General features: G+C 37.1%; 1 protein-coding gene across 4 annotated transcripts in view; it reads left to right on the forward strand.

Moving 5' to 3' along the window:
• The first annotated feature begins 6,816 nt into the window (after positions 1-6,816).
• LOC138844874 (uncharacterized) overlaps positions 6,817-23,250 on the forward strand; it is a 92,329-nt gene continuing 75,895 nt past the window's right edge. For all 4 annotated transcript variants that reach the window (XR_016219745.1, XM_089312342.1, XM_089312343.1 and 1 more), the window contains exon 1: positions 6,817-7,071. Coding sequence is in view for 3 of the 4 variants with exons in the window: in XM_089312342.1 (XP_089168468.1) it covers positions 6,859-7,071 (213 nt within the window). In the remaining variant the exon portion in view is untranslated. The remainder of the gene's footprint in view (positions 7,072-23,250) is intronic.

The raw sequence follows: 23,250 nt of genomic DNA on the forward strand, positions 1-23,250 counted from the left end.
TTTCCATGTGCATTAGTAAGGAGCTGGATCAGACCAGAGTAACCAGTACTTGAACTAGCCATCTGATAAGTGATACAAGCATCCCAAGCAGCAGTCTAACCAGATGCACCCCAATATCTGCCCCTAATATTATTTATTAGTAATGGTAGATGTATTTCTTCCTGTTCATTCCTTGCATGTCCATTTATTTTTCTTGCCTTATTGTTTTTTCTGAGGTTGCCAATTAAGGGTTAAATAGAAAAAATTCTTTCTTTCTTATGATATTACAAAAAAATCCATGAAATCCTAAAATTACTATTTAGGCTGTGAGGTTTTGATGAGTATGTTTATCAGGTTGAGGAATTCCTCTTAATTAATAAATTTTATTATTATATTTAGATGATTATATGTATTTTCTCCTTTAATCTATAAACAAGATGCTATATTACAAAGTGATACTTTCGTCTTCCACATATTGCTATATGTGGTAATACTTAACCATAGTTATACTTAACTATAACCCATAAGATTTGAGTACTTTGATCATGTGAAAATTTTCTTTTTATGAGATTTAATCTTGTGTCATGCTTATAGTAATCTCTACCCCAGTTTTGTAAATAAAGTTTTGTTTCATACAATTTTAGAGGTTTTCAAAGGAAATGTATTTGTTATACCTTTCTGCTTAGACATATACTTTAATTAGAAATTATAAATTAGATAGTTTAATTGGAAATATAAATTTAATTGGCACTGTTGAGTTTGAAATAATATTTTAATCTGCTCTATTTTTCCAAATAGATAGATATTTAAGTTATGTTGTTGTTTAAGTGATTTATTCACAAAGTTACCTTTATCACATATTAAATTGCCACATTCACACACTGTATATACAACACATGTGGGTCAATATGTAGACTCTGTTCTACTCTGTTGTATTCTAACCAATTACCCTATTTCTGTCCTAATAACAACATGTTTTAGATACTTATTTTTTTGGTTCTACAGTATGATTTTTTTTTCTGATAGGGTATCATAAAATCTGATAGATATACATCAAGGACACCAGACAGCTAGGTAGAAAGATGCTTGGTAGACAGAATGTTTGGAGATGTTTTAAATTCTTGGATATAATGTACCAAGTCAAGCAGCTCATGAACATATTGTCTATATTTGTTTTAGATATTATTACGTATTTATATTTCATATGAGTTTTACATTTGAATTCCTTGATATTTTGTATTATTTTATGAGATGACTAATCCAGCGTGGACACAAGAGAGAGTAGAGGCTCAAGAAAGCAAAGTTTATTATGATCACAAGTCTTAGAGACAGAGGATATGGCATGAGATTCAAAAAGCCATGTAAATCCTCTAGGGCTATCAGGATGCAGAAGACAGAGGGAGGCAGAGATTAATATTGGAGCCTGTATTGCGGTTTCCACAGGAAAGATAAGGCAGGATAAGTTGTTTAGGTCTGGAAAATTAGAAAAATTATCATAGGTCAAAGCCATTGAGGTAGCCCCTAGTTGCCTACTACCTAATCATGGGATGTAAGAGAAAGAAGACTTTTTTTTTTTTTTTTTTTTTGACAGGCAGTGTGGACAGTGAGAGAGAGAGAGAGACAGAGAGAAAGGTCTTCCTTTTGCCGTTGGTTCACCCTCCAATGGTCGCTGCAGCTGGCGCGCTGCGGCCAGCGCACCGCGCTGATCCGAAGGCAGGAGCCAGGTGCTTCTCCTGGTCTCCCAGGGGGTGCAGGGCCCAAATACTTGGGCCATCCTCCACTGCACTCCCTGGCCACAGCAGAGAGCTGGCCTGGAAGAGGAACAACTGGGACAGAATCCGGCGCCCCGACTGGGACTAGAACCCGGTGTGCCGGCGCCGCATGAATATTACCTTCTTAAAGTAGGAGCCAGGCAGAAGAACTATGTCTCTGGTCAGGGTCATTTTATTTATTGAATATAAGCTCCCTCCTGAGCTATTGCTACCGAAGAATTGACTACTGCTGGGAGATGCAGTCTCTCCGTCAGAAAAGATTTTAAAAGGTGAAAATACCATAATCTACAGAAAAAATACACACACGCACATATAACACTCAATAATTTCTGTGGCAAATTTATTGGAGTTTCATTAAAATTACATATTACTATCAGAATAAATATTTTTATGATTTTCACCTTCTGTTTCTGTTGAAAGATTATTTTATTTCTACTGGTGTTATTTTAATCATCAAATCATATGATGCACATTTAGGGTCTGGCATATTCCAACTTTGCTTGTCTAGTTGTTATCATGAAAGAAATCCATTTCCCCCTTAAAGTTTATGTTTACTAATTGATATGTTCTGCTTAGTTATTCACATTTTCCTGCAGCTTTTTTGAGGAATGGCTTATATAAATAAAAGATTTGGATCATGTACAGTCATCTAACATATATAGCAAAGACTACAATTATATGTAAGTTTTTTTCAGTTATTTTTATAATAGAGAATGAGGTTAGTTGGGCTAACTCTGCTATTATCATCAACAAACAAGTTTGAAAGAAATAATGAACAGACTAGAAAGTACGTTGTTGATTCATAGAACTTATTTTTAAAATATTTAAATTATTCTGGGTATAGACACTATCAGTTTAATGTGATGCAAAGCTTTCTTCCACTCTACAGCTTATTGTTTTACTTTTTAATGCTGTCATTTAATACATGGGTACTCCAGCTTTGTGTAGGTCAATTTCCAAATATTTTTATGACTGCTGCATTTTGTGCCTTGTTTAAGAAATATTTTTTCTACAAGCTATAGAGACATTTTATGTATTTGAATTCTAAAATACTTATTATTTTCCCTTCAGATTTAGATCCAAAAATCCACTTGTAGTTTTTTGTATAAAGTGTAATATAGAAATAAAGATATATTTTGCCCTATGTGGACACCAAATTGAGCAGCCTCATTTATTTAAAGAACTGACTCAGAAGTACCCTCTTATCAAAAATTAAACAGTTATATAAGCTTTTATTTTATTTCATGGGAGTATTTCCTTACTTTTTTCAAATACTATATTGTCTTAGTTTAACTTTGTAACATACTTTGATATTTAATTTATGCATTTCCTTCTATATTTTACTTGATCTTCAGCAGTGTCTTAATCATTGTTGATCTTTGTATTTTTCTGAAATATTTCAAAATTTTAGACAAACACATATAACAGCACACACACTTGGGTTCTGACTGAAATAACATTCAAAATTTATTTAATGTGGGAAATGCTGAAACACTTTGCATTATTGAGTTTTTAAGTATGTAAATATATATTCTGTGATTGATTAGCCAGTTTTGGCCCCAGCTGCTCCTCTTCCAATCCAGCTCTCTGATGTGGCCTGGGATAGCAGTGGAAGATGGCCCAGCACTTGCATGTGAGACCAGGAGGAAGCTCCTGGCCCCTGGCTTCAGATCCGTGCAGTTCCTGCCGTTGCAGCCATTTGGAGAGTGAACCAACGGATGGAAGACCTCTCTCTGTCTCTCCCTCTCACTGTCTGTAACTACCTCTCAAATAAATAAATAAATAAAATCTTTATAAAAAAAAGTCTTTAATTTTATCAATAATGTCATTTAAATTGTGTCAAAATCTGCTAGATATTTTGTTTTATTTTATTTATTTGATTTTTGGGCTGTCATATACTTTAACATATTTATATACTATTTAAGTCTTAAATTTGAGATACAGTCTAGTACTACTGTTGTGTCAGCAAAATTGCTAAACTTATTTCTCATAAATAACCTATTATTTTTATGATAGCCACATCAACTTGCAAATATGAATATTTTACAAATCTCTAGAATTTCATTTTTTCTCTTTTGACATATTATGCAAGCAATCAATAAGTGTTGATGAGAAATAGTGAGTAGGGGCTGGTGTTGTGGCATAGCACGTTAGTCCACCACCTGTAGCATTGGTGTCCCATATGGGCTCCAGTTCAAGTCTCAGCTGCTCCACTTCTGGTACAGCTCCCTGCTGATATGCCTGGGAGGCCAGCAGAAGATGGTCTAAGTGCTTGGGCCTCTGCACCCACATAGGAGGCTTGAAAGAAGCTCTTGGATCCTGGCCTCAGCCTGGCCCAGTCCTGGCTGTTGTGGCCATTTGGGGAATGAACTAGCAGATGGAAGGTCTCTCTCTCTCTCTCTCTCTCTCTCTCTGGCACTCTGCCTATCAAATTAATAAAATAAATCTTGAAAACAAAAAAAAAGAGTGACCAGAAAATTAAACTCGTGGATTCCTTGTTTTTGGTCTTTACTTAGATAACCTATTCAATTGAGGAAATTCAACCCTAATTACAATTTTTTAAAGCTTTTATTTTATTTATTTGAAAGGCAGAATGACACAAAGAGAAGGAGTTCCTCCAGCCACTGGTTCCCTCCTCAATGGCTAAGGTTGTGCAAGGTCAAAACCAGGATCTGTCTTGGGTGTCCTGGGCTCACTTACTTGGGCAGGGAGATGGGTCATATGCAGCATATCTGGGAATCAAACCACGGCTCTAATACATACAACCCCCTTTGCCCCCGTGATGGCCATGTGGTTTTATTTTATTTTAAAGATGTATTTATTTTAGGTAAAAAGAGAGAGAGAGAACAAGTGAGAGAGAGAAAAGAAGACCTTCCATCTGCTGGTTCACTCCCTAAGTGGCTGTGATGGCTGGAGTTGGGCCCAGTGGAAGTCCAGACCAGGAACTCCATCTAGGTCTCCCACATGGGTACAGGGTCCAAGCACTCAGGCCATCTGCTGTTTTCTAAAAGCACATTAGCAGGGAGGTGTGTTGAAAGTGGAGCAGCTAGGACTCAAACTTGCTCTGGGACATGGTGTGACAAGGTGAGGTATTCTAAACATTCAAAACTTCAAGACAGTGAAAGTAAAGTAAAGGTGTGTGGGTTGTGTTGACTGAAGAGTAAGGAAACCTTTGGCACCAGAGGACATCAGGTGCCGGACATCTGGCGCCAACCACTGACATCAGGCAGGAATAGGTGTTGATTGCTGATTTGGCTAACTGCTTCCCGCTTGCTCACCGTGCCTGCGTGAATAACTGCTAACAGAATGTAGATTTGCCTTTAAACCCCCTCTCCACCCCCAACTCCCCCACCCCCAGCAACTCTGGTCTGTCTTCTTCAGACTTAACTCTGTGAGAAAGGCAGTCACCAGCTGGCTAACAAAGACTCCTAATTTGATCTCAGAGTCTCGCTGTGTTTTAATCTGTGTGCCCCTCAACAATGGTATGCCAAAACAGACTATGGCTTAACTGGCTGCATCACAACACCAGCCTCACAGTTTTGTGTGTGTGTGTTTTTTTTTTCCCCTAAGATCTTATTTATTTATTTATTTATTTTAGAGGTAGTGTTATAGGCAGAGAGAGGGAGAGACAGACAGAAAGGTCTTTCATCTGCTGGTTCACTCCACAGATGGCCACAGTGGCTGTATCTGAGCCGATCTGAAGCCAGGAGCCAGGAGCCAGGAGCCAGGAGCTCATGCAGGGGCCCAAGTACTTGGGCCATCTTCTACTGCATCTTCTACTTCACAGTAGAGAGCTGGATAGCAAGAGGAGCAGCTGGCACCACAGGTGGAGGCTTAGCCCACTACACCACAGAGTGGCTCCACGTTTTCATTTTCTAATCAAGATCTGATATTGAATTTTATCAAAAACTGTTTCATCAGGTGTAATGAGCAAATGACTTCCTCCTTAATCTGTGAATGTATTGGATTACGTTGTGTTTAAGATGTAGACAAAATTTTTATTTCTAGGATAAATTTGTTGGCAATATGTTTTTTTAAAGATTTATTTATTTATTTGCAAGGCAGAGTTACAGAGAGAGAAGGAGAGGCAGAGAAGGAGAGGGAGAGAGAGGTCTTCCATCCGCTGGTTCATTCCCCAGATGACAGCAACGGCCGGAGCTGTGCCGATCTGAAGGCAGGAGCCAGGAGCTTCTTCTGGGTCTCCCATGCAGGTGCAGGAGCCCAAAGAATTGGGCCATCTTCTACTGCTTTCCCAGGCCACAGCAGAGAGCTGGCTTGCAAGTAGAGCTGCTTGGACTTGAACCAGTGCCCATATGGATGCCGCACTGCAGGTGGCGGCTTTTCTGCTATGCCACAGAGTCAGCCCCGGCAATATGTCTTTTATGCATTCTGTGCCTTGTTAATTTTTATGGAGTGAACCAATTTATATTCACTATTTTTTTTTTTAATTTTTATTTTTTTGACAGGCAGAGTGGACAGTGAGAGAGAGAGACAGAGAGAAAGGTCTTCCTTTGCCGTTGGTTCACCCTCCAATGGCTGCCGCGGCCGGCGCGCTGCGGCTGGCGCACTGCGCTGATCCGATGGCAGGAGCCAGGAGCCAGGTGCTTTTCCTGGTCTCCCATGGGGTGCAGGGCCCAAGCACCTGGGCCATCCTCCACTGCACTCCCTGGCCACAGCAGAGGGCTGGCCTGGAAGAGGGGCAACCGGGACAGAATCCGGCCCCCCGACCGGGACTAGAACCCGGTGTGCCGGCGCCGCTAGGCGGAGGATTAGCCTAGTGAGCCGCGGCGCCGGCCTATATTCACTATTGAGATTGGCATATATTTTCCTATTCGCATGTATTTTTCGTGCTTTTATGTCACATGATTGTGATGGTTGACTTTGGTTGTCAACCCGACTGGAAGAAGGGGACCTCAGCTGCTGGTAAATCCTTATTTCGTCCCCGTGCTTCTTTCGGCACTGAACCCACCCTTCTACTGAAAGGGCAAACGCAGGTGGTTTTCATTTGATCAAACTGGTCTGCCACATGTGTGTCTGGGAGTGACAGGCGCATGCGCATGGACTGAATAGGTTGACCCGCCCTAAAAGTGGGCGGGCACCCGCCTTTATGATGGTGGCCCAGAGGGGACCTGAATGTAGCCGGAGGGCGCTTTCGCTCTCCCCTGTGGCTGAGCTGCAGTTGCTCTGTGCTGAGGCAGCCCGGTTTCCAGGCGTTCTGTTGCGGGATTCAGACTATTGGAGAAAACTAAGCTTCGCCATCGGCTTTCCTGGTTCTGAGGACCTCGGACTTACCCTGAGCCGCCCCCTGCCGCCGACTCAGGTCTGGAGAATTCTCAGCCTCCATAGCCGTGAGCAGTTTCCATAGTTCGGGCCTCCTCCTGTGTCTGTGTGTACCCACTCTCTCTGGCTAACGCTTTGACATACTTGTCTTCTCTGGAGGGTTTCAGTTAGAGGTTGAATTTACTCAGTGTTGATAGCAATGTCTGGATATCTGATGAACTTCTTTTGCCCTTTTTAATAAGTCGTATTTTGAGGAGACTGTTGTTTGATTAGTTTTCTTCTTTATGAATCTATTTTTTCCATATCTATTTTTGTTTTAATTTCTGTATTCTTATGGATGACGCCTGTTATTTCTTTATTTGGGTGACTGGTCACTTTTTATCTTATTCACTTAGAAAATTACCAATTTTATTACTTTTGTATAAATCCCTTTTGTTTGCTAACCTTTATTGTGTGTTTTGCATTTTAGTCACTTCTGATTTTTCTGTTTACAATTCGATTTTAATCTATTAATCATCCCTTTTTACTTTAGATTTTTGGATAATTTCAGCATTTCTTCTAAATATTTATACTTAAGGCTGTAAGTTTCCCTCAGAGCAAAGTTTTTGTTGTACACAGATAATTTTTAATGTCAAGTATATTCATTATCATGCATTTTTTTAAAGATTTATTTATTTATTTGAAAGTCAGAGTTAGAGAAGAGGAAGAGAGGGAGAAATCTTCCATCCGCCGGTTCACTCCCCAATTGGCCACAACGGCCAGAGCTGGGCCAATCTGAAGCCAGGAGCAAGGAGCTTCTTCTGGGTCTCCCACCTGGGTGCAGGGGCCCAAGGACTTGGGCCATCTTCTACTGCTTTCCCAGGCCACAGCAGAGAGCTGGACTGGAAGAAGAGCAGCCGGGTCTCGAACCCGCACCCATATAGGATGCCGGCTCTTCAGGCCAAGGTGTTAAACCGCTGTGCCACAGCGCCGGTACCTATCATGCATTTAGAAATATTTTCTGATTTTTATTTTACTTCATCCTTGAGTCATAGATACCTTACAAGCTTAATTTGGCTTTTGAATTTCAGACAGATGGAATTTCTTGAAATATCGTTTTGTGGTTAAATTCTAGTTTACTTATGTTACCCTTAAACATTTAAAAAATTATTTAAAGTTTTTGTGTATTTGTGGTGCTTGTGTGAGCCAACATTAAGAAATGTTTATCTGGGGCTGGCGCTGTGGTGCAGTGGGTTAAAGCCTTGGCCTGAAACACCAGCATCCCATATGGGTGCCGGTTCTAGTCCCAGCGGCTCCTCTTCCTATCCAGCTCTCTGCTATGGCCTGGGAAAGCAGTAGAAGATGGCCCAGGTCCTTGGGTCCCTGCACCTGTGTGGGAGACCCAGAAGAAGCTCATGGCTCCTGGCTTCGGATTGGCCCAGCTATGCCGTTGCAACCATCTTGGGAGTGAACCAGCAGATGAAAGACCTCTGTCTCTCGCTCTCTCTCTCTCTCTCTCTGCCTCTCCTCTCTCTGTGTAACATTGTCAAATAAATAAAATAAATCTTTAAAAAATGTTTATCTACATTTTGAATAGGATAAGTGTTCTACAGATGTGGGTTGCATTGTTCTACATATTTCCAATAGGTCAAGTTTATTAAATTTGTTGTTTCAGGATCCTATGTTGTTACTGATTTTTTTTCTGTCCTGTTTCTATGCAAAGGAGTTGTTCTAAAACCTTTCATTATCCTTTTTAAATTTTTTGTTTCTTCTAGTTATTAATCCTTGCTTTATTTGTTTTTATGCCATATCTGTCAGTATATAAAAAACTGGAATTGATATAACTTGTTGGTAAAATGAAACTTCAATGCTTATAAAATGTTCCTCTTTCTTTTGTGTAATGGTTATGCCTTCGATCCATTTTGTCTGCCATTAATATTGCTTAACCAGTGTCTCTGGTTAATGCTTACAAAGTATAATTTTTTGGCCGGTGCCATGGCTCACCTGGCTAATCCTCTGCCTGTGGCGCTGGCAACCCAGGTTCTAGTCCCGGTTGGGGTGTTGCATACTAGTCCTGGTTGCTCCTCTTCCAGTCCAGCTCTCTGCTGTGGCCCGGGAGGGCAGTGGAGGATGGCCCAAGTGCTTGGGTCCCTGCACCCGCATGGAAGACCAGGAGGAAGCACTTGCCTCTGGGCTTCAGACCGGCACAATGGCGGCCATTAGGGGAGTGAACCAATGGAAGGAAGACCTTTCTCTCTGTCTCTCTCTCTCACTGTCTATAATTCTACCTGTCAAATACAAAATATATATAATTTTTCGGTATTTTCTTTATCTCTGTGTTTTTTAATTTTTCTTCCAAGAAATATATGATGATTTTTGGTTATTTTTAATCCATCCTGACAACTATTATCTTTTAATTAAAGTAGTCTTTTATTTACAGCTATGTAATTGGTGATATATTTGGGTTTAAGCCTACTGTCACATTATTTTGTTTGTATTTGTTCCGTCAATTGATTGTTCTCTTTTCTTTCTTTCCACTTTATGAACTGAGGGTTATTTTTAATATTCATTTTTTCTCCTCCTATTAGGTTGGTAGTTTTGTATTTTTCTTATTCTCTTATTATCCTAATAGAATAAACCATTTGTCCTTATCAAAATATAATATAAGCTTTCTTTTTAAAAATTTATTATTTATTTGAAAGAGAGAGAGAAAGAGAAAGAGAGAAAGAAAGAGGGAGAAAGAGAAAGAGAGAAAGAGAGAGAGAAAGAGAGAGAGAGAAAGAGAGAGAGAGAAAGAGAGAGAGAAAGAGAGAAAGAAAGAGAGAGAGAGAAAGAAAGAGAGAGAGAGAAAGAGAGAGAGAGAAAAAGAGAGAGAGAGAGAAAGAGGGAGAGAGAGAAAGAGAGAGAGAGAAAGAGAGAGAGAGAGAGAGAGAGAAAAAGAGAGGGAGAGAGAGAAAGAGAGAGGTCTTCCATCTGCTGATTCACTCCCCAAATGGCCACAACAGCCAGAGCTGGGCTGATCCAAAGCCAGGAGCCAGGAGCTTCTTCTCGCTCTCCCACAAGGGTGAAGGGGCCCAAGGACTTGGGCCATTTTCTACTGTTTTTCTAGGCCATAGAAGAGAGCATGGATCAAAAGTGGAGCAACCAAGACTAGAACTGGCGCCTGTATGGGAAGCTGACACTGCAGCTATGCAATGGTGCCAGCCCCTATAAGCATTTTTCACCTCTTGTTAGGTAATGCAGGTATATTAAAGCACTTTAGTATATTCCATATGCTTACCAGTGGTGTTCTATTTTTGTTTCACATTTTATTTCATGTATTTTTAGTATTCTAGAACACATTGTTCTTGCTTTATATAGTCAATATTCTCTTAAATTCACCTATGTATGGGTTTTGTTTATTTTTTCTTACATATCTGAACTTCTGTCTGTGATCACTTATCTTTTTGAAGAATGTTCTTTAGTATTTCCTGTAGAATAGGTTTGGTAGAGAAATTTTCCAACTTTTGGCTTGCATGTAGATTTCTCATTTTGGATATCTTTTTCATGGTATAGTCCTCTAGTTTAGTAATTGTTTCCTTTCAAGATGCTTGTTGTCTTGTGACTTAATCTTTTCATTTGTGGGGTTACTTTTCAGTGTTAAGTTACCCTTAGACAGTCCTATAAACTGACATGGCTGCTATGAAATTGTCTTTTTTGTGGCCTGGGACTTTAAATACACATCTATAGAATTTTTAAAGTCTTGCATGCTATATATAGGTGTTTCTTGAATATTTGCTTTAATATTTAGATACCTTTGATATCAGTTTTGAAAAAAGCTAAAAACATAGATCTTCATACATTATTTCTGCTTTGTTTTCTGTCTTCCTCTGGGAATGCTAATTATACAGTTGTTAAATGTTCCCTGGCCCTCTATCTCTGACTCTTCTTGGTTAACTTCTATTACTTTCTCTTTTTTTGTGTGTGTGGATATTTTATTCTGATTTATCTTCCATTCACTAATTCTTTATTTAGTTGTTCTTAAATGCTAATAAGTTACTTATTAAATAATTAATTGTGGCTGTTTTGTTCTTTAAATTTTCATTTAGTTATTTCTTTTCTAATTTCTGAATCTTTTGTCAAAAGTTTAATTCTATGCCATCTTTTCTTGAATATATGTTATATATAGTTCTTTCAAAGTCTAAGTCTTCAGTGAACCAAATTGAGTTTTTGTCAGTTTTTTACTCATAATATCTTGTTTTTATCATGTGCGCTGTTAGTTTTGATTGGTTACTAGATGAAGTATATGAGAAACTAAAGAATACTTTGGTGCCAGGATGATTTATTTCTCTCTAGAGCAATGTATATTTATACCTCTGGTAGGCATTTAGGGGAACTGGTTATCCTATACCAATATAATTTAATTTTAGGATTTAAAATCATTCAAAGGCATTTTGAGAGCTTCTCTGTTTCTTGAATATTTTTATTCATGTAGCCTTTTAGTGTCTCAGTTCAGATCTACACAGGCCCTGGACACAAATTTCTTTCCACCTGTTTTTGTGTTGGAAGTATTATGTATGTTGTAATTGTTATAACAGTGATTTCTTCATGTGACTCATATTTATTTGGTAGGGGGGGTTGATTCTGGTTACAGAACTTTTATACATATTCCCTTACTTTTTCTGAGATATATGTTATATTATTAATGAATTATAAGCCTACTTCTTTTTTTTAAGGTTTATTTTATTTATTTGAAAGAGTTACAGAGAGAGGTAGAGACAGAGAGAGAGAGGTGTTCCGTCCGCTGGTTCACTTCCTAGATGGCTGCAATGGCGGGAGCTGCACTGATCTAAAGCCAGGAGCCAGGAGCTTCTCCCAGGTCTCCCATGTGGGTGTAGGGGCCCAAGGTCTTGGGCCATTTTCTACTGATTTCCCAGGCCATAGCAGAGAGCTGGATCAGAAGGGGAGCAGCTGGGACCAGAACTGGTGCCCATATGGGATGCCCACATTTCAGGCCAGGTCTTTATCCCTCTGTGCCACAGCGCCGGCCCCTTTAAGCCTGCTTCTATCTATGTGTCACCGTTATCATTTGTATCATAAGTATTTTTTTTTTTTTTGTTTAAGAGGTACAGTTATAGACAGAGAGAGAGAGAGACAGAGAGAAAGATTTTCCTTCCATTGGTTCACTCCCTAAATGGCAGCCACGGCCGGAGCTGTGCCCATCCAAAGCCAGGAGCCAGGAGCTTCCTCCTGGTCTCCCATGTGGCTGCAGGGGCCCAAGCACTTGGGCCATCCTCCACTGCCCTCCCGGGCCACAGCAGAGAGCTGGACTGGAAGAGGAGCAACCAGGACAAGAACCCGGCACCCATATGGGATGCCGGCGCTGAAAGTGGAGGATTAACCAAGTGAACCATGGCGCCGGCCTCTCATGGCTATTTCTTAATGTTGAGATATCTTTTCATATTTTCTTCTTTCCAGAATATTCCATTTGGTTTTGAAATATTGATATTGTTATTCAGTGAGATTTGTCCACATTTTATCTAGAAGTTTTACATTTACATTATGAGTGAAGTTATATATTTTTGTGTATCTGATATAGCTACAATTTAGATATGTGAAAGGTTTGAAAAATGAGTTGGGATACTGTTAATATTTTTTTGTGCTTGCAAAGCCAACAGTTTATTTCAAGATAAATAAAATTGCTATTTACTGTCATTCTTATTTTTAAATTATCTGTAAAATATTCACTTATATTCTCCATGTCAAGTTTAAAATCATTCTTCTCTCTTAAATCAGACTTTGAGAATCTTACTGAAATTGATAATCTGTGTATTATTAACATTTTAATGATACTTGTTCTTTTCAGAAAGATATTTCTCTCTAATCATTCAGGCTTTTTTTTTTTTCTTTTAATAAAGTTTGGTGAATAGGTGTTATATTTTTGTTTGGTGTAATACATTGCTTTCAGTCTTGCTGAGAGAACTTTTTCTGCCCAATCCTATTTCTTTTTTTTTTTTTTTTTTTTTTTTGACAGGCAGAGTGGACAGTGAGAGAGACAGAGAGAGAAAGGTCTTCCTTTGCCGTTGGTTCACCCTCCAATGGCCGCCGCTGCAGCCGGCGCACCGCGCTGATCCTGGCAGGAGCCAGGAGCCAGGTGCTTTTCCTGGTCTCCCATGGGGTGCAGGGCCCAAGCACCTGGGCCATCCTCCACTGCACTCCCTGGCCATAGCAGAGAGCTGGCCTGGAAGAGGGGCAACCGGGACAGAATCCAGCGCCCCAACCGGGACTAGAACCCGGTGTGCCGGCGCCGCAAGGTGGAGGATTAGCCTATTGAGCCACGGCGCCGGCTCCCAATCCTATTTCAAAGTGCTTCTGGTTAATATAGAAAGTCTATGGGCTTTTGCGTATTTGTTATGTTTGTAAGTGCTTTATTAAAATCTCTAAAAGATAATTATTTGTTTTTAAATATGTATCTTGTATTTTCCAGTTTTCTATTCCTCATTAATATTTGAACAGAAGTAATCAAGTATCTGAAATTTTGATATTTTGATATTCCTAGAAAATAGTAATTGTCATATTTATATTCCTTTTGCTCATTGTTTTACCTTGAAATGGCATAATAATCGTAGATAGTTGGAGAAAATACCTTCCTAAGTATTTTGAAATTTTAATGTTTATTCTTTATTCTTTTGTTATAGTAATCTAATAAGTTTTAATGTTTTAAAACCATAACTTGAAATAAGAGAGATGTTGAAACATCTTTCATTTCCAGAATTCTCCACTTGGTTATCATATATTGACATATTTACTGAACTAGAGGTTATCATTTATTGACATATTTACTGAACCTAATTGAATTTTATTTAGAATTTGAATCTGATTTAGAGATTTCACATTTTATTTATAAAGTAAATTATATAATTTGTTTGTTTAAACATAGTTAAGATGTCAACATGATATGTAGATAAAATGAGTTTGGAAAGTAGAATATTTTTGTATCTTTTAAGAGTTTAAAAGACGTATTTGTTATTTAAGTTGAAATAGATATCACCTACAAAAGTTAATGAACTTTTCTGTATCTAAGAAAATTTTCCAGTTCCCACCATAATTGCTTTGTCAGATGTTTTAATTTGTCTTGGGTTGATTTTGCAAATTCTCAAAAAATATTTTACAGTTCCTTTAGATTTTCAAACTTACTGCTATCAAGTTACGTAAAGTGTTTTTTCCTGATACGTTTAACATATTCTGTATCTGTGATTACATATCTATTAATACTCTATTAGCTGTTTATTTGGGTTTTCCTTTGGATTTTATCAGACTTATCAAGAAGAGTTTTTCTGCTTATTTTCAAATAACTAGAATTTGCTTTCATTTGTTCTTTTACAATTTTATCTTGTTTTGTCTTTTTTCTGTTTCAACTGAGAGTACTTTACTAATTTCCCTCTGTTCTATCTTTACATATGGCATTCATATTACATACATGATTCATTGTCAGTCTTTCTAAACAAAACACTGTCTAGCTAAAAACATTCTTATTCACACAGCTTTATTTTCGTACCTTATACTTTGATAGGGTTTAGGTTTTTGGTTAATTTTGGAGTGATTTTTATTTTTATTTTCTCTGTTATTCAAGAATTACTTAGGAAGCAAAGTGGTGGTGGCTTTTGAGGCTATACCAAATACTCGAAACTAATATTGCCTTTATCTTTGTTTTAGCAAGTTAATTGCAAAAGGGTTGTCAACACTGATACCTCCCCTCTCATTTTGGCTCCCAGGTCTCAGGCCTCCTGGTGGAAAGGGGGTGGGTGCAGGAGTGAAGACAGACTTCTCCTGTGGGGACTGGCAGGGTAATCTTCCTTACAGACCACTGGTGCCTGCAGGCTCAAACTGTCTCCTCTCCTCTCTAGGCTTCCCAGACACCAGAATGCTGTTATTGGTCTCTCAAGAGAATTCACGCTCTGAAGAGTATTCTGATTTATTTCTGGACCTAATGTTAGGTTTCTTCTATTCTTCGAGTTGTTCAGGCAGAGTTGGAATGCAAAAAAGGTGTCATGAAAAAAGCATTCAGCAAACTGTTCACAGTAATACCGATTCTTAAAATATTTTTGGAAACCTTGCTAATTACCATCCTTTTTACTACTGTTGTCTTAACTGAAAGTCTTATTATCTCTCTCTTACCCTGCTGATATTGATTTTTCTATTGGAATGTCCTCTATTTCTATCACCTTAAAGCTTATATGTCTCCCATACTCTCAAAGTTATTTTTCCAAGCACAAAGTTACCATATAAACTTTTTTTTCCACAACGTTCAGGGGTTTCCACTGCCTACAGTATAAGAATAAAGCCAGAATTCCTCAGGGTGGTATATAAGCATCTTTCAAACCTAGAAGCTGTCATAAAAATATAATCTGAAACTCCCCTACTCCACTTCCTCCTTTAGTATATCTGTCCTTACCACTTAGGTGGTACTTTCCAGAGCCCAAATGCTAAACCCCCTGCAAATTAGTTGCTCCTTTCTTGTGTCACCATTTCAGAATATACTTATTAATTTATTAAAAGAGCAGACCCAGTTATGGTCCTTGGACATTTTTGGTAATAATTTGTTTCTGTATACCCCTCCCCGTCCAGCAAGTAACTTATATGATCTTTCATTTAAAAGACTATAACTGATCTTTGGTCCAAAGTGAGTATGGACATTTTGATGATTACATTGTATCTTCAATAAATGAATTAGACTTAGCCATATTGTGATATACATTTTCTATATTTTATACTTAATTCATTACTTCTGAAGGGTGATAAAACTTTAGGGGCATAAATACCATTAAATAATAGGCTAGGGTATAAAATGGATAGAGTACTGGAGTTATCCAGTAAAGAAATATGTGTAATTAAAATGAATCTGTAAGGAGTTCAGCATCACAATTAATCAGAAGCAATGTTCAGCCATTTAATATGTAACTAGCACAAAGATAAGTTTGTGCCTGCTGCAAAATCCCACAACCAAACCCAGTAAGAGGTATGATTGGTTCTTAGCCAAGAAATTAGACACTTATTTCCATATTGCTCCTGTTGGAAAAAAGATAAACGTGAGAGCCCAGCATCTGTGTCTTGGAGTTGCCAAGCACATCAACTGAGTGACCATTCTCTTGGCTTAAATAACAAAACATATTGAAGGGGGTGCACAAGTAGACCAGCTCCTACATTGCCAGCAGGAGCAGAGCTGTGGGCCAAACTTGTATCACCCTGCAATATAACAGCCAATTAGTTGTGTAATTGCATTTTGCCAATAAAAAGACAGCATTTTTTTTGGAACCCTGCAAATTTCATGTGTCTGTGTAGCATGTAACAATTTGTAGTAAAGTTAAAAATATCAACATTTTGTTGTTTTCTTGTTAGGAAATATTTTATGACTTTAGAAGATAATAGTTTAAAGATAAGAAAACAAGAGAAGGAACCAGTATTAGTACAAGGAGACAAAATCATGAATTTGTCACTGATCACTGAGTAGGATTTTTTTACTTCCTATAAGTAAAATCTATTGCCTTTATGTGGAGTAGTAAAGTGATCTTTTTTTTTTTTTTTAAAAAATTAGGAACAATTACTTCTTATGGAATATGTGAATACCTAGGATAAGGTAACATACAGAACAAAAGGCAAAAAGCTAATTTTCAAGTAGAATTAACTTCATTTACCTTATTTTATCTAGGAATCATTAAGGCAAAAGAAGAGTCAGAAAAAGGAGAATTGGATAGCAATAAATACCATATCAGGAACTCAAACCAAAGAACAATCTTATCTAATTTTGAGCAACTTTGTGTGTTCTCAGTAATCATAATGAAATTATAAGGCTAGAGGTAAAATTGAGGGGGTGATTTTAGAGAAACCTTTTTATATTGCCTAGTAAACAGAATCTGTGAAGCTAGATGACATTGAAAAAATCTGAAATTACATTTCTGATTAGGTGAGTGGTAGCACATTTGATTTATAGCCTGCTATCCCCTCAGGCCAAGTTTCTGAAGGATGGTCCTAGGAACCAGGACCACCCAGCTCACAGGATGTAGGCAAGTTCTTCATGTAAGCAGGAGTTTAAGTTTTCTGGAATTGGAAAAGGTCAATGAGTTATTATAATTGAGCTCACATTATGCCCGATGGTGAGATTGAAATACTGTCCTCTAAAATCTGGGATAAGAAAAGAATGCCCACTCTTGCCACGTCTATTCTACATTGTATGGGAAGTCCTTGGCAGAGCAGTTGGGCAAGACAAAGATTTCACCAAAAACTATTCAAACTAATAAATATATTTAGTAAAATTTCAGGGTATAAAATCAACACATAAAAGTCAGTTGTAGCTCTGTATACTAACAATGAACTATCCAAAAAAGTCAGAGTACAGATCTGTCCCTCCAGTCCTTATGCAAGTAGGTTCTTCCCTAGAGAAACAAGAATAAAAAATAAATTTTGAAAATTCTACCTTCTCAACACCTTTAAAGTCTTTCTATACTAAATGTTCTAATGAATGTCATATAGTTCTCCCCTCTGCCTGCCACATGTTATACTTTGAAGTCTCAGGTTATATACTTAAGTCTTTAATCCATATCTAGTCTATTTTTGCATATACTGTTAGATCAGCATTCAGTTTCATTCTTCTGTATATGTATATACAGCTTTCACAAAGCCATTTTTCCTATTGTATGTTCTTGACACTTTTGTCAAAAATCAACTGACCACACATGAATAGATTCATTTCTGTTCATGGATACATGTGTCTAAGCCAGGACCATGATTCTGTAATTACTCTATCCTTGTAGTGTGAAATCAAAGCATCTGATGCCTCCAGCTTTATTCCTTTCAATAATGACTGCCTTTACTATCTGGGGATTTTTGACATTCGCTGATGAATATTAGGATTGCTTTACCATTTCTATGAAAAAATTGTATTGAAATTTTGATAAAAATTCTACTGAATCTGTATATTATTTTGGATAGGATGTATATTTCAAAAATATTATTTCTTCCAATCCATGAACATATTTTTCCAATTATTTGTTTCTTCTTCAATTGCTTTCCACAAAATGTTAAACTTTTCAGTATACAGATCTTCTATCACCAGGGTTCAATTTATTCCTAAATTGCATAAGGACTGGAGGGATAGATCTGTATTCTTTTGGCTGATGTGAGAAATTTGATACAATATATTCTTTATACATGCACTACTCTTTTGCTTAGTCTGTGGTCTGCCTTCTAGTTTGAAAAATTTAAAAAGGAAACAGTGCTCCCTATTTTCAGGAGTATTTTATGTTTATAGCATTCCATCCTGTTGCGCCTTAAAATTTTACTTCTTCCAGAACTAGAAAATATACCTTCTTGAGTGCCTTCCCTTCCAAAATTTTTCTTCATTATCTTATATATGCAACTGTTTTGCATTTGGATAATTTCATTAAATGTATAAATCAAACCAAGAAGCTTGCCTTCTTTATTCCATATTCCCACTGGATTTCACATTGTCTTGTTCATTCATAGCCTTATTATGGAATTTTGTCTTTTCCTGCTTCCTCAATTTCCTTGACTCTGTTCATCTCTCAATTCACTTGTCAGCTTTTTCTCATATTACCACCCATGTAGTTCTTTCTATATTTGCCAAGATCTACAGGTCTCTAAACTTTAGAGTTGTTTTGCAGTCATCACTTAATTTGACTTTTCAGCAGCTTTCATACTGTTGAATCTGCCCTTCTTCTTTAAGCGTTATTCCCCAGTTTTTAATTTGATATAATATTCTCCTTCTTTTATTTTTTTCTCCAACAACTATGGTCGTATTTTCCCAGTTTCCTCTAGAAAACTTTCCTTGACTATTCAAATGTCAGTTTTCTCAAGATACAGGCCTAGTAGTTCTTCCCTCTCCCAGGCAGTGTTACTCCAGCATCATGATTTCAGTAACGCAATGACTCGCACATGTATATATTCTCTCACATTTATGTATTTCCAACTCAGACAACACATGAATTCCACGATCACATTTCCCCTGCCTGATTGTCATTTGCACCTAGATGTTGTGTCAGGTATTATGCTATTATCTCTCAGCAGTAAACTCACCCTTTCAGTGTTCTACTTTCTAATACTGTGAGCAGAATCCCATTTCTTTTTAACTAGATGGCTTCCTTTTAGTGGGATATGAGAAGATGGTAGAAGAGACTTAACATCTCTTTTCTTCTTCTTTATTAAATGTGTGTTTGATTCCTGCTTGGGTTTATTCTCAGTGTTGTTACTTCTTCACCACCCAACACCAGCACCAGCGGTTCCTTGCTACAGTGGTAGCTAAATCTCCTTGCACATTTTTCCCTACTTGGAGAAGTAGACTAAACTCAAGAGAAACCAATACCAGCTGCCCTCTCCATGTAGGTGTTTGTCCCAGGTCTATAAAGCCCTTTCTTTCAGCTCGGCAAACCTCACTCCAGGCCAACAAAGGTGTCTCCATCTTTGAGGTCAGACTTTCAGGTCTACCAGGACCTTCTTCTAAAATCTTAAATTTTCTCTCTGTTATCTTTATTCTCTTATCTGGAAGAATGGTAGCTGCTTCCTGAAGTTTATACTCTTGTAGTGTCTCAGTTTTTTTCTTTGCCCTTTGATTAGTTAATAGTTTTTAATTTAGTTACTACATGTTATATTAAATTCTCTCTGTTGAAACTAATGGTATGATTTCTGTCTCCTGAATGTGCTTTGACTGATGAAAAGGCCTAAAGCCATTTAAACTCAGTTTTCCCATGATCTGCCATGATAGATCAAGATGTGACCCTCTTTTACTGCTTTGTCTCTTTGTGAATGGCATCTCCACTCATTATGTTGTGCAAGAAGGGACCTGGGAATCACCTTCGTCCTTCTCTCTAACCGTACCCCTTTTACAAACCAGGATATATGTTCTGATTACTACCTTCTACCTCTTCCAATTTCACCCCCTTTTTCAATTTCCAGATCCATCACCATTTCCCAAACTGTCATCATCTGTCATTAGACTGTAGCAAAAGTTCACTTATTATTTTTAGTTGCACTGAAACTCAGATCTGACTCAACTATTCAATGCTTTCTCTTTGAGAGTGGAAGAGAACTTCTGGTGTGAGATTCTGCATTGCTTCATGCTTTCCTTGACCAGGTCCCTTTTCTCCCATGGTCTTCTGTGTGTAGATCTGATGAACTTTCAGCACTCTCTCAAATTCACTATGCTTTCTTCTACCCTAGGTTCTTTACATTTCTTGCCACCTGTGTCTAGAATGTTCTCCCTTTTATCTTTTTTCTATTTAACAATTACTCATACATTAAAACTCAAGTTGAGTGTTCCTTTCTTGGAAATACGTGGGCTTTTCCCTACAGTATATTATTCCTTTTCATCATGGCACATAGTTCACATACTATGAATAATCTGTGATCAAATGACTCGTAGCTTTCTCATGTGCTACACATGATAGATTGCAAACTTCTGAAAGATGGACTTTGTGATCATTAAATTGCCAGCACCTAGCTCTGTGGCTAAAAAGGATTCATTAATAGCAGAAATTTGTTAAATAAACTGCTTCTTCAACTTCCTTAACATATAAATTTATAAATAAATGTATGAAAAAAGAAATGCCTTGTAGATGGATGTTTAGAAGCAAAGAAACAGATGTTGATGATCCGTAATAGATAGAAAGTGGCTCTTGTTTATTGTATTTGTATCGATACATTTTTAAATATTCAGAATAATGTTTTTCTGTGAGGCTTTAATAAGTAATGCTTTAAATAAAATGATTTATTTTCAATAAGTGTGCTGTTAATATGCACATATTTTAGTGAAAAAGTTATATTAGATGACTAATTCTATACGACTGCTATGAGGAAAACATGTGGATTTAGAAAACTTACATTTATAAGAAGAGTTCTCATCAATAACAAATATGTTAAAATAGCAGTCTCTATAGCTGATACTTGCTTTCATCTTTACCTGCCTGCTACAGATGGCAAAATTGAGACAAATGTGCCATTTCTCCAGAAATCTCATCATGCTTGGTTAAATCAGATCTGGTTATCTGGAAAAGGAAGTTATTAAGATGATTATTATTATCATTATTAACATTAAGATTATTATTATTTCCTCTTAAGAAAAAGAAAACAAGAAAATATTTGGGAGTTATTTAGTGGAAAGAATGTGATTTCAAATATATTCTGATTTTTCTTTTCATATTTTAAGCTACATTTGGATACAGGTTATGATGTTTCATTATAATTTTTTGTTATTCAAACTGTCATGCAGTTTATGCATGCATAAATTGTGTTCCCCTGTTGGCCAGCACCTCAAAGTTTGTGTTTACATTTGGTGATTAATTTCTGTTAGTCATGATCTAAAATGTTAGAAATATCTAGTTCTTTTTGTGGTAGGAAAAAAAAAAGACCAAGCACTTTTCACATATAAAACAGAGGCAATAAATAAAATTCTTAATTATGTTTATTGCATTTCATGAAATATTACATATATAGAATTCACCAAAGAATTTAAAAGATATTGGATCATTATTTTTATGCCCTACAGGAGGGTTTCAAAATATGCTTCTACCAAAGTCCCTTTTCGATCTTTAAAAAGAGAGAGAAATGGATTTTTCAGGATGGTAAGAATTATATAGTAAAAACTCAGAGAAGTTTTATAACTACAGTTAAAAATCATTTGGAAATAAAGAATCCATGCTTCTAAGATTTATTTTAAGTGTTTAAATAATAACAGTGCTTTTGGGAGGTAAATATTTAGGAGCTATTATATAATACTTTTAGTGAGATATTTATTTTTAAAATTATTTTACAATTCTATTGTTATATGTCATATTTAAAGCAATTTTCTGTAATCTATATACATTTCCCCAGGTAGTGCATAGTAAATCAGACTGAACACCACCTTCTTTCTTTTTTGCTCCATTTTCTGCTTTTCAGGAAATCTTTGATTTCCCCCCTACTTTGTCCATTCATATTCCTGTTATCATTAGGGGATATTTCAGATATTATGGTAGGAGACAACTGTACTGCTGGGAGGCTGACATAGTAACCCAGACCAAGGAGAATTTTGTAATTCCAAACTAAGACTAGAAGTGGCTCTTGGCTTTTATAACTATTATACAGAATTGCTCTTGGATATCTTTGTGAAGAATGACTTGTAGAAGGATCTGAGGATGCCATGGAGGAAAAGGAGAAAAATTGAGCTCTTTGGGACATTGCAGGAAGTTTGGTAGGCCCTGAAAAAGAAGAAAATTTATCTTTGAAGACTTTTCTGCAGGGTCTTGAGTGTTTAGCTCTGTGAATTTTGAAGGAAATGCCAAGTGGCTATACCTTTGTACCCGAAGAACTCTGATTCCAGGTCTATTCTTATATCCTGCAGCTGCATTTCATAATTTTAAAATGATGTGAGTAAATATAATTATTTCCTATGTATTCATTGTCTAGATCTAATGCAGTAAACTGCTCTGCTTTTCAAATAATTTTATGCTCGACCTTGAATAAAGTAGTTACACATGACAGAAGAGATTCTCTTTGAGGTTAAGAGCAAGAATTTATTACAGATTCAAGTTACCAGTTTTATTGTTTCTTCTATGTCTAGAATGGGACTAACTGGCTGAAACAACATCAGATACCTTCAGAGCTTGAGTTAAAAAATGTGCCTTTATTATGAAAGTCAAACAGTAACGTCGGTTCTGCAGAAAGGTTGAAAGAGCTTATCTTAGAACAACTGTATCAGACCCAAACTACCATACCAAGTCCCAGACTTTCAAGCTATGAAAATATCTGTTTTAGTTTTCTAGGGCTAACATAACAAAATGCCACAGTTTGCATTGTTTAGACAAGAGAAATTTATTTTCTCATAGATCCGGAGACTTGAAATCCAAAAATGAAGCTTCCAGAAAGGTTGGGCTCCTCTGAGGCCTCTCTCTGACTTGCAGATGAGAGCCCTTTTGCAACCTTTTCACATGCTTTCTTCTGTAGATGTGCATCCTTGGTGATTTTCTGATTATTAATCTATTTTTGTGTTAATTTTTTTCTAAATTTCATTTCTTATACAAGTTTCATATAATTCACATATACAGATTTAGAGAACATAGTGATACTTCCCACCCTACCTTGCCTCCAACAAATGCTACAAATCTTCCTCCCCCTCACTCTTGGGTTCCAGCTGTTAATTTTTACAAAGACCTACTTTCAGTTTAATTAATGATCATAAGCTTAACCCTATACTAAGTAAAAGAGTTCAACA

This window comes from Oryctolagus cuniculus, chromosome 13 (genome assembly GCF_051225735.1).
Source record: "Oryctolagus cuniculus isolate XC-2025 breed Fujian yellow rabbit chromosome 13, ASM5122573v1, whole genome shotgun sequence".
NCBI lineage: Eukaryota > Metazoa > Chordata > Mammalia > Lagomorpha > Leporidae > Oryctolagus > Oryctolagus cuniculus.